The sequence below is a fragment of the Protopterus annectens genome, chromosome 7.part1 (assembly GCF_019279795.1).
Source record: "Protopterus annectens isolate FY-2018-M chromosome 7.part1, PAN1.0, whole genome shotgun sequence".
Taxonomy (NCBI): Eukaryota; Metazoa; Chordata; order Ceratodontiformes; family Protopteridae; genus Protopterus; species Protopterus annectens.
In genome coordinates this window covers 343,202,837-343,215,460 of record NC_056740.1, presented here as the reverse complement: position 1 = coordinate 343,215,460, position 12,624 = coordinate 343,202,837, and the positions used below count along the sequence as shown (strand labels likewise).

Genomic DNA, 12,624 nt, shown 5'->3' with positions numbered 1-12,624 from the left:
TCTGAATTTTTGTGGCTGTATGTAGCCTTAGCACCTCAGGTTTATGGTTGGTCTGGTTTGCTTGCAAACTAGATCTGAGTAATGGCAGGGAGGATTGTGGGATATAGACTGGTCTCGAGCTTCTCTAAGATGCAGAGCTTTGCTATGTGGCCGACTCGGAGCCGAGGATCGGCTCCGAACCCGTGTGTAAGAACAAAGGCGAGATGAACACTCCACATGGAACGTTATGGTAAGAACATAACTTCTTTTTACAGGCATTGACTTAACCACTCTTTGAACAGGTAACATCAGCTGGTTTGAAGTTTCTTTCTCAAAAACTATTTTTCTGATGGCAGTTACTTCAGCCAACTGGATTTTAGAGGTGCAAGCACTTTTCTGCAAGCCCCCCTATTTGGTCTTTCACAAAGATAAAGTTTCCCTAAGAAGTGATGCATCTTTCCTTCCTCAGGTGGCATCCGAAAATAATTTAAATCAGTCTATAAACCTACCAGTCTTTTTTCCAAGATTTTCAAACAAGGGTGAATACATTCTATTTTGGACACCCATCGCCAACCTAGGTTCTATCTTCATAGGACCAAACCATTTAGGAAATCAGCTCAATTGTTTGGGATTTCTCAAAACCTAAATTGGGCAAAGCAGTGGCAAAGGTTACTCTGTCTATATGGTTATCTGAATGCTTCTCATTTGTTTACAAAAAAGGGCTTATCTTTACAATCTAAACCTAAGGCTCATTCCACAAGGGCAGTAGCTACCTTTGCCATAGACTACCTATTGATGATATTTGTGCAACAGCTACTTGGTCAACAGTTTATACCTTTATACACTGGATGACGGATCTAGATCACGTTCCTCCTTTGGTTCCACCATCCTCAGGAATGTCCTTCCTTAATACCACCTGCTTGGGAATCTATTCAGTAGCTGAATTGGAAGAAAATAGACAACACTGAATATGAAAGTTATGTACTTGCCATAGTGATAGATCCATGTTGTCTGATATTCATCCAGTTCAGCCTATCTCCCACCTGCCCCCATCCAAATTGTTACAAATAGGTTTCTGATAACCAAGTTGTCCCTGGCATACCCTGTGAGCAGTCCTTACTGCTTGTTTCTAATAACTCTGCCATTTTTTATTCCCTATTTTCTGGAGTTAGTCTTGAACAGGGTTTATATGATTGATATTCACATGTATTAGTCTATATATGTATATACTGTCTAATGGGGGCAAACTTGATCTGAGATACTGAGTTGAAGTTATGGGGATTATGGGTAGGGATGGAGTCAGAACATTGGAACTGAAGAACTTCAGAATTTGTGCTGAGGTCAGATCCATTTGGATCTGAAAACCTATAATTGAACCAGACAAAAATCAGACAACATTGATCTATCACTGTGGTAGGTATATAACTTTCAGATATATCATAGAGTCTGATTACATGTCGCATACTCTTTTTTAGTAAAGCACTGCCTTTCTGAACTCTGTGGACAGAAATAAGCCACATCATGTCCCCATTTTCCATATCTGGACTCTAATCCTTGACACCATACCTTGTTCTGGAGAAAATAACCTATCTGGTGATGGGGCTAGGTTAGCCATCTGGGATAGATTAGGAGAAGTGCTTGTAGACTGCATCACTGTTTTGCTTAGCACTTAATTGGCCCTGGAATGTATGGCTGCAGTGATGTTGGCATGCCTACAGCACAACCCTGTGTGTGTAGCATAAGATATCTGCTTATGTCCATTTTTGGGGTTATTCTGACTATCCCTGTATGTGGTCCCATCCCTTGTCTCAAGATAGGCAAGGTGAATGTGCTGCATAGATCTCAAAGATGTTTACTATCATGTGAATATAGAGAAGCATTAAAAAATGCTGGCTGGTGCCCAGGTTGCATAACAGATGGAAGCCCTACCACTGAGGCTCTAAACCTACTTTATGCAGCATTCACTTAAAATCCAGTATCTGTAAAATAGTAGCATTCTTTGTTAATTTATGGTTTGCTGATGTGTACTGAAAAGACAATCAGAAAGTGTTTCTGTAGAAAGTGGTCCCATGTTAGTCATTGTTTTATGTGAATTGTTTATTTGGAAAAATTGATTCAAGTGTCTTGTAACTTAGCATTTTCTGGACAAAATATATAATTGCACAGGAACACCAATATGTTATTGACTTGTTGCACTTTTGTATTTGTACGTTATGTAATCTCTACCTTTACAATGTAGCTCTGTGAAGAAGACATGAGAAGCTTATTGTTTGGAGACTACATGAACCCTGATCTAGAAGGAGATGAAAGATTGTATGCTGAGATACCATCTGTTCAGCATTTCAGTAACATTGTGGAGCAGTGCTTAGATGAATATAATCAAACACACAAGACCAGAATGAACCTTGTCATTTTCAGGTGTGTTATCTTCTACATTATGTTTAATTTTTCAGAAAATGTAATTGCTGTTTACTGTACTGTTTCACTCAAGCTGAAGTTCTGAAAGTTCTTCATTCATTCAGTGATCCTTCTTACTTCAGGTTAAATATTTTTGTTGTGAAATAATTGTGCAGTTATGTGGTGAAGTTCTCTGACATTCAGACATATTGGGTAAGACAGTAGATATGAAACATACATACATAAATATACAGAACCAACTGGTATTGCCAACATCCTGGCAGATAGGTTCAGTGCTAACTTTACCCTCCTTTCACCCCCTAAAGGGCCCATCTGTATACCAGAAGAATGCAAAGTTCCTGTAATCACTGCTGCACAGGTAAAAACCACACTCACCAAAGCCAAGAACACAGCATCCATGGGACCCGACAACATCCCAAGCTGCATTCTACATGAACTACAGAATGAACTGACACCCCACCTAAGTACCATGTTCAATCATAGCCTTACCTCAGGCTTTGTGCCCACTGAATGGCACACAGCAACAGTCATCCCACTCCACAAAGGGGGAGCCACCATGGACCCCGGGAACTACCGCCCCAATAGCCTGATGAGCCTGGTCTGCAAGGCTATGGAAGGTATCATCATGGAACTTATAAACAATGACATTGGTAATCTCCAAACTCTGGACCCCACCCAGTTCAAGTTTGTAAAAGGCAGATCATGTCTCCTAAACCTGATAGACTTCTTTGAAGCGGTCACCAAAGCCATAGATGAGGGTAAGGTGATTCACACAGCCTATCTAGATCTTGCTAAGGCTTTCAACACCATCCCTTACTCTGGAATTATAGATAAACTCACTAAACTAAGTATAAATCCCTATGTCACAAGATGGGTTGCCAAATGGATCACTGACAGAACCCACAGTGTGAAAGTAACAGAGTCCAAATCCGACTTCAGACCAGTGGCAAGTGGAGTACCACAGGGTTCAGTCCTGGGTACTCCCCTGTTTGGTATCTACTTCTCTGAAGTACAGGCTAACACAGAAGGTCTTTAGCTAATGAAGTTCGCAGATGACTGCAAACTAGGAGCCATAACTGAAACTTCTAATGATGTGGATAGTCTACAAAAGGGCTTCAGTGAGATAGATGCCTGGTGTCAAAGCCATGGCCTCAAGCTCAGTGCCAAAAAGTGCATTTCATCCCTTTTGGTAAAAACTCTGTACCCATGAACTACCACGTAAGCGGTAGTCTACTTAACACCGAAAGTGTGATAAGAAACCTTGGGACAGTAGTCTCTCCTTTGATAATCACATTGCCACAGTAGTCAGGAAATCCTTCCACGTGGCACACCTCATCACAAAAGGTTTCTCTTCCAGGAAAAAGAGGTCATTGTTCCCTGCTATTCATCACTTATTAGACCCATTATAGAATACAGTGCCCCTTTTGGTATGTACCTCACAACACATCTACTGGAAAGGCCGCAGAAATACCTCACAAAGAGGATTACTGGCCTCAAACAGATGCCCTATGCAGACCATCTCAAAAAACTCCAGCTTTACTCCGGCACATATTACCTACTCAGAGGCGATCGCTACCTAACTTATAAAGCTATGTCAAACTCAGAGCTGTTGGACATGCTCCACTTAAAGAAATCCCAATCCCTCTGAGCTACACGCTCTAGGGACCTAAACCTTGTCACAACAATAAACAGAACATGCTGGAGGGATAGGTTCCTGTCCCAGAAACTTCCCATACTTTATAACAAACTACCTATCTATATCAAACAAAGCTCCTCATTAGCACTCTTCAAGAAAAATCTTGGTGATTGAATGGGAGATAGGAAATTCACCCCGGGGATCACTTCTGTCACTCTGCTTGACAGGGACACAGGAAAATAATTTTCTTGTGTGGCAAAAGCAAGGGTACCTTTTGGCTAGGCTTGTATAGGCCCTAGGGCTAATAGCCTAGTACCTGCCTATAAACATTACATCCTACTGATACTGCTCTTTCTTACACATTTATTTTTATATATGCAGGAGCCTCGCAGTACTGCCCAAAATATCACTGAATGAACTGTCAGCTCAATCTCTTCCTCTCACTCTGGCTGGCTTCCTCTTTCTTCAAAAACATACATTTTAATGCTTTACTATTAACACATTTCTACACTCAGTTAAGCACGGCAATAAACTGTAGTGAAAACAGTCAGCAACCATCTTTTTTCTAACATTTACCATTCTGCTTTAATATTGAAATGATGAAATGTGTCAACAGTTGTTGTGTAAGTTAAGAATTAGGTATTTATTATCAGGTTTGTCTTCCTGGGCCTTATATTTTTGAATTGCAGCTATGGGAGTACCCTATTAGGATGGAGAGCTCTTAGTTAATTTGAATAATTTCTGCTGTATGACTTGTATATCTGTAGATTTAAAGTATTAATGTTTTATTGGATACCACAGTGATCCTTTTAGATTTACTTTTCTTCCTTTACTGTTTTCTATGAGAAGACAATGCCCACTATTCAAGCTCATAATAGCAATCCCCTAATTACAGTTGAAACAAGAAGATAATTGAATATGATAGTGAATACAGCTAATTCCCATCTAGCTTCTTTCATTGTTAAAATAGGGTCTAGCTGACACTTAGTCAACCTGACTCTACTACTCCCTCATTTGGCTAAAACTGTATTAACATAATAAAACATTACTTGAAAACATTTTTGCAATGAAGAATGAAATCCTCTGCACTCACCCCCCCTCCCAATTTTCAGAGCTCTGCTCTTATATCACTGATTACGATTTATGCACTACATCTGAGGTCACACTAACTCAAAAGGAATGGAAATACATTTAATTCCTTTTCCATGAGCTGGTGTATCCTTGGAGATAGAGACTGACACTATAGAGATGTACCCACGCATTAGGGAATTTATAGAAAGAACAGCAAGCACTCCAGCAAAGACAGTTTATGTTAAAATTTAACTTGCTTAACTGTACTGCAACTGTCTGCTAAGCAACAGTGAGATCAGTTTTGGAAGACTGTGTGCTTTACATTATGTTTGGTAACTCGAAGTCAACCCACTAAAATATAATGTTGTCCTATGGTTGCATTTTCCTTTTAGCATCATAATGCATAATGTGTAACATAATATAAACCAGTTTTACTTCACCAGTAACATTTTTGGACAAATATGCATAATGTTACATGCAATGTGCTTGATTACACTTCTAAGTGCTAAAGTGCATTAATTATTTTTATAATAGTAGAAAAAACATGAAAGGTAGCATTGACAGATAATGGCACTTGATAAAGGACAAGGTTAAACTCTAACAACTAACATCAAATTATGATTAAGTATTTTTAAGTATGAATACTGGAGTTTAAAACTATTTATTGTTGCTCCTCTGTATCTAGCAAATCAGCACTTAAAAATCTGTAAATGAGTAAAAATCCGAACTAAGTTTGAAATATAGAGGATTATGATTGGGTCTCCAGTCATAGCTTATTTATTTTGCATTCAAAACATGAATATCAAGAAATTCACCTGGAGAGCAATGCTTAAGAGTTGAACTTTGTAATCCTTGTCGAGAACATGTAATATGTTTTGATCAGAGACTCAATTATAATACTTTAATACTTTGAAGTGCATGGAACTTTATCTGCTCCATGTAATACCAGTTGCAAAAAAAAGTATAGAAGTGAAAAAAGCACAGCTTTGTCAGACAGACAGCAGCAGCATACCTGTAAACATCTTTGCTTAAGAATACAAAAGTATTGGGGGACAAAGGATCAGAAAGAGTTGTTAAATATTGCTGCAGTTCACATAATAGGTTCATAGAATGACAAAGTTTGCATCGACATGCAGTTTTTGAACAATAAAAAGTATGAAACTCTTATGAGTAACATTTTTGACTGTAACATTGGTGATTTACTAGAAAATCAAATATTTTATGAGGGAAAGGGCAAAATATGAGACAAAATAAGAGATATCCTGCAAAATCAGGGACAGTTCAGAGATACATCAGGCAGAAATGAAGAGTCCTGAAAGAAGTTTAAAACAGCTTTTGAAAGCTGCTAGACACTTGGTTCTGTCACACTTTTTTGTAAATGTGGCGGAATGAAGTTCTAATAGCTTTTAAAGGCTGTTTTACCTTCTGTCACTGTTGTTTTTTCTTTGCCAGATAACACTTTATCTAGTGCAAGACACAACTGTAGTAGTGATTAGGGGTGTTTAATAAACTTTTGCTAAGCACCCTTAAGTTCTGTTACGATTGGGTCTCATGCTAGAGAAGCGCTTAACGAGTTTATCGTTTTCTCTAATATTAAAGGGTAAAGTTTTAACATTTGACATTTCAGAATTTTACATTCAGTATTTTGACTTTCAGTATTCTGATATTAAATATGCTGTCATGTACCTTGCATATCTATCTGTCTGTCTATCAATATTATCATGACACTCTTTTCACTACAAAATGATTATAATCTATCAAATCATTATTGTTTCAATCCAGTTTTACAATATTTTTATTCAGATTTATTAATGATTTCTTAATTAAATATATCTGTCTCTCTACTATACCTTATTCTCCTTATGAAAGTACCTTTTTAGTCTGTACAGACACAAGTAATGTAGTGTGCGTGTGTGCGTGAGTGTGTGTGTGTGTGCATGTGTGTGTGTGTGTATCATCCTGATCATCTACCCTCCTTTTCTTTTTTACATTTTTCTACATGGCATCAGGGTGTCTTGTCAGCTGCTACAATCTCTCAGTATTCAGTGCAATGCTTCTAACTTCTTTGACAGTCTTGCCTGACTGTCACAGGATTTGTCTCACACAATCTGTCCATCTATTTGCTGGACACCCTCATTTCTTCTTGTATTCTTCCTGTCTGTCCCAAATCATCTTCTCCAGATTTTTAGCTTTCCTGCACATGTGCCCAAACCACTGTAATCAGTTCTATTTGACCTCTGCAATTGGAGCTACTTTGGCTTTTGATCTTATGTCCTCATTTCTTCATCTGTTTCATAGTATGTATTCTGCCACCCATCTCAGGCACTTCATTTCCATCACCTTTAACTTCCTCATTTTCTCTGCCTTTATTGTCCACATTTCAATACCATACAGTAGTACTGGTTGCACCACTGTTCATACACCTTACTTTTAAGCTTCTTTGGCATTCTTCTGTCACATACTACCTCTGGCACTCTCTGCCAGTTGGCTGTAGCCCCTCTGATTCTAGCCTTGGTCCCTTCATTCAGGCTTTCCTTCTTCTCAACCACCCCTCCCACATACTTGAAGCTGTTAACTGTTCCACTATTTTCCCTTCAATCTCAATTTTCAGATTCTTCTGATTTCCCCTATATTCTACCATTATACCTCTCTAATCTTTACTCAGGTTTCATCCCATGTGCTGACAGTTTTGTATTTCATTCTCCTATTGACATTCTTGTTCAGAGTCTGCCTGTAATGCCACATTGTCAACATCTAGCAGCTTTATCTGTCTTCCGCTCAGTTTGCTAATTCAGCCATCACCAGTAGTGAAGCAGTGGGCTCAAAGCTGAACCATGATTTACACCCACTCCCACTGGGAACCCGAGTACGATTCTGAACACTGTTCTTACTTATATCATTGGGTCCTTGTACATAGCTTGCACTAATTCTGGCATTGTTTCTGGAGCTTTGAATCATTGCAAGACTGCCCAAATCAGCTTTCCTGGGACCTCATCATATGCTTTCTCCAAGTCTAGGAATGCCCTTTTAGGCACTATCCTCTTCACTTGTTTCTTCTCAACTATCTCACTTCAAACATTGGGTTGGTTGTTCTGCACCCTGATCTGAATCCAAACTGCTCATCTCCTATCTACTACTAGTAAAGCAGCAGTTAGAATCTGTAGATGTGTAGAACTCTGTGCTAGTTTTTAACTCTAGTGAATTATGATTGGGTCTATGTTAAATGACAACTTATTTAATATTGGTGTTCTGAAAGTCAAATACAAAATGGAAAGTCCTGAAATATGAAAATGGTGAAACTTTACAGTATCTACTTAACATACACATTACTAAATACATAGCCAGTCGTCAAACAGTATCACTCACCTGTTAGTGAAACTTAGAAATAAGTGATAACATGGGTCCTACAGGGGGTGCATTTCTAGGTCTTTACACATGTAGGGGAGTAGGTATATTGATTTCAACATTTTAACATTTCAGCATTTTTTGTATTTCAACAATTGTAGAGTCGGTATTATGACTTTCACTGCATTGCTTTTCAGTAAATTGACATGATATGTCGTGTGTGTGTTTGTGTGTGCATATATCTATCTACGTATGTATATATATATATATATATATATATATATATATATATATATATATATTTTATATATATTATGCAGTATATATACATTATGCATGTTTGTGTGTCTATATACACACACATATATATATATATATATATATATATATATATATATATATATATATGTATATATAAAATCAAAATATGAACACTAAGGCAAATCGAGGAGCAGGATTCACAGATAGTATAAAATCCACAAAATTTAATGTACAAATGGTGAGCGCTTTCACAAATAGATTGATCATCAGATCTATTTCATATGATGAGGTCACTTCCTTTTATATCCAATAAAATTCAAATCAACCAATCATTCATGTGCAACATTTTAAACCTAGAGTATCTTAAAAAAAAAAAAAAATGTATATATATATATATATATATATATATATATTTTATATATATTATGCAGTATATATACATTATGCATGTTTGTGTGTCTATATACACACACACACATTATATATATATATATATATATATATATATATATATATATATATATATAAAATCAAAATATGAACACTAAGGCAAATCGAGGAGCAGGATTCACAGATAGTATAAAATCCACAAAATTTAATGTACAAATGGTGAGCGCTTTCACAAATAGATTGATCATCAGATCTATTTCATATGATGAGGTCACTTCCTTTTATATCCAATAAAATTCAAATCAACCAATCATTCATGTGCAACATTTTAAACCTAGAGTATCTTAAAAAAAAAAAAATGTATATATATATATATATATATATATATATATATATATATATATATATAATATATTAAAACATATATTAAAATACATGTATCATGCTGAATATGTAAAATGTGTAATATAAAGAAAAAACATGAAACATAGTAAATGTATGACATCTAATAAATCTATATTTATTTCTTGAGTCTCCTGCCTCTTAGTCTGGCTGTAATAGCTACATGGTCATTGAGTCCTCTATCTAGATGGGCTTTTAACCTAACAATCCAAGTAAGTTCCCTGGTTTCAGTTTTATTAGAAACATCTCCCAACCTCTCATCATCATATACTAGTTCTAACACCCTAAATCTAAATCAATGACTGTCACTATTTTCTATAGTATGCTTGGCTAATGCACTGTACATATGTCCTCGCCTATAACAGTAGGTATGATCCCTGATACATTCACAAAGGCGTCTATTTGTCTTCCCAATATAGAATGAAAATCAAATTATACATTGGGCTAAGTATACAAGGTTCTTACTACTGCAATCAGCATTAATATTAAATATATGCACTCTATTGGTATCAGGGTGCCTAAACGCAGTACCTTCCTGTATAAAGATACAAAAGTTACAGCCTCAACACCTAGTCTTCCCAGCACACCTAACATAACCTCCTATTCGGCTAACTGATAGGGATAGCCATTTATATGATGAGCTTGACCATATTACTTCTGATTTTGTGAACAAGGGGTATGATGAGCAAGAAGTCAGTAGAATAACCCATAAAGTCCATATGACGAGAAATAGTGGGGCTAAGCCATATTTTTCAGAGGCCACTACATCCACACATGCACCAGATAGGACAGCAAATAAGACACCTTTTGTTTTCTCTTTTACTAGAGAACATGTGATAAGGAACATCTTGCAGCGTAATTGGAATATATTAAGCAGTGATGATCAAATTACCCAAGTGATGGGGGAGAGACCCTATATTACTTTCAAGAATACCAAGAATTTGAAAAGGCGGTTATGCTGCCCCAAAGGCATTACACAAGAAAATAGGTCTTCTATGGGTGCTGGGAAAACTAGGTGTGGAGGCTGTAACTTTTGTGCCTACGGGTCTGGAATATCATGAGTTTGGTCTTGTGGTTTAGAATAAATTGAGCTTCAGAAAGCCACAATTCAACTGCAGAGAAGACTGCTGCATTAGTTGTTGTAACTGTGATGATGCAGGGCATAATAATGTAGAATTCTCGGCATATTCGATTAAGGAGGCATACAGGGTAACAGTGTGTAAATTGTTAGTGAAAAGTGTGAAAAGGAGGAGACTTAGAATTGAAGCTTTTGGTACACCTAGTGTATCGGGCAGTAGAGGAGGTATAATTTGTTGCCATTTTTCAGCTTGCTGGCACCCTGTTAAGTAGTCTTTGAACCAGGTAATTGTGAATTAACTAAGGTTTAGTTCTAAGAGTACTTGTATAAGTTTGTTATGTGAGACAGTATAGAATGCTTTTGATAGATCTAGGAAAATGGAGGATACTGTTTTAGTCATTCCTGTGTTGATTAATGTTTATGAACCTCATTAGGGCAGAAGTAGTGCTGTGGTAGGGCTGAAATCCATGTTGGCTTTTGGATAGCAGGTTGTTATCAAGAGATACTGCATAATTTGCGAGTGGATGCATTTTTCTAGAACTTTAGACAGGGATGACAATATAGCTATTGGCCTGTAATTGGTTCTAATGATTTCCCCCTTTGTGTAGCGGAATAATGTGTGAAATTTCCCAGATTGCTGATACTTTTTGTTCTGAGATGGATCGGTTTATTAAGATGAATACTGGGTAGGAGATGACAACAGCAGCCAAAATGGAGATATTCAACTGGTAGATTATCAGCTGCTAGGGTTGTTGATTTGAGTTTTTTTCAGTAGTTTCTTTTTTTATAGTGTCTGTTTGTACAGGTTGGAAATCAAAGATGCTGCTATCTGGGCTTGCTGTGGAAAGTTTCTTGAAGGTGGTGGAATAATTATTATTTGTAAGGGCTAGTATGGACTTTGTGAAATTCTTATTAAACTGCATAGCTATAGTGACTGAGTTGTTAGTGGTTATAGGGTTGGGAGTACTGGTGTTTCCAGGTTGTAGGATTTTATTAATAGCAGACCAAAACGTCTGAGGGTTGTTTTGATGTTTATTTTGAATGTCTTGGTAGTGAATTTGTCCTGTTTCATTTGTTTTTTAGCTTTATTTCTAAGTTCTTGATATGTCTATTTAGTCACTTTTGTTTTGCTTTTTATATCTGATTAATTGACACAGTTTGGTCAACTAAACAGAAAACAGGCGTGTGAGATCAACAGTCTCTGGGTTGGGGAATATACCCTTTTCCCCAAGGATTGTGCAGTCTCAAAGTTAGAATATAGAATATATTATCAGCCATGGGTGTGGGGGGGGTTCAGGGGGGCTAGTGCATATATATGGATTCACTTTAGAAGCTCGAAATAATGAAATATCGAATTTCAGTATTTCAAACCAATAAAGTGGAATCCTGATAAGAGCGAAAGCTCAGAAGCGCAAAATTGAAAACCTCGAATACTAGAGGTTTGGAATTTCACGCTTCTGAGGTTCCGCTGTGATCATGGATTTAGGTAAGTGTGTGTGTGTGTGTGTGTGTGTGTGTGTGTGTGTGTGTGTGTGTGTGTGTGTTAAGGGTTTTGGATAGGGGCTGTGGTGTGTGTTAATATGTTTTTTTACTGTGATGTGTGTGTACAAGCAGAATGTAGCTTGTGTGGTGGTGTTGTGTGTGTGTGTTTGTGTGTAGTGCAACCTCAGAGATAGAATATTTAAGTAGGGGGGGTGTGGGGAGTGCAGGGGTGCTTGCCCCCCTGCTTTTATGTAGTAGAGAACTTGTGTTTGTGTGTGGGGAGGATGGTGTGTGTGTGTGTGTGTGTGTGTGTGTGTGTGTGTGTGTGTGTGTGTGTGTGTGTGTGTGTGTGTGTGTGTGTGTATGTATGGTAGTACTGCAAAATTCAAAATCTCCGGTGTGCGAGATTTTGAATTTCACGCTTCTGAGTTTTCTCTGTTTTAAAGATTCGACTTTATGGGTTCAAAATACTGAAATTCGATATTTCAGTATTTTCAGCTTGTAAAGTGAATCCGTATATATATATATATATATATATATATATATATATATATATATATAT

General features: G+C 37.2%; 1 protein-coding gene across 1 annotated transcript in view; it reads left to right on the top strand.

Moving 5' to 3' along the window:
• Nucleotides 1–12,624, top strand: part of DNAH12 (dynein axonemal heavy chain 12) — a 4,520,724-nt gene that overhangs the window by 2,901,136 nt on the left and 1,606,964 nt on the right. The window contains exon 39 of the mRNA XM_044078497.1: nucleotides 2,219–2,397. Within this exon, the coding sequence (XP_043934432.1) occupies nucleotides 2,219–2,397 (179 nt within the window). The remainder of the gene's footprint in view (nucleotides 1–2,218; nucleotides 2,398–12,624) is intronic.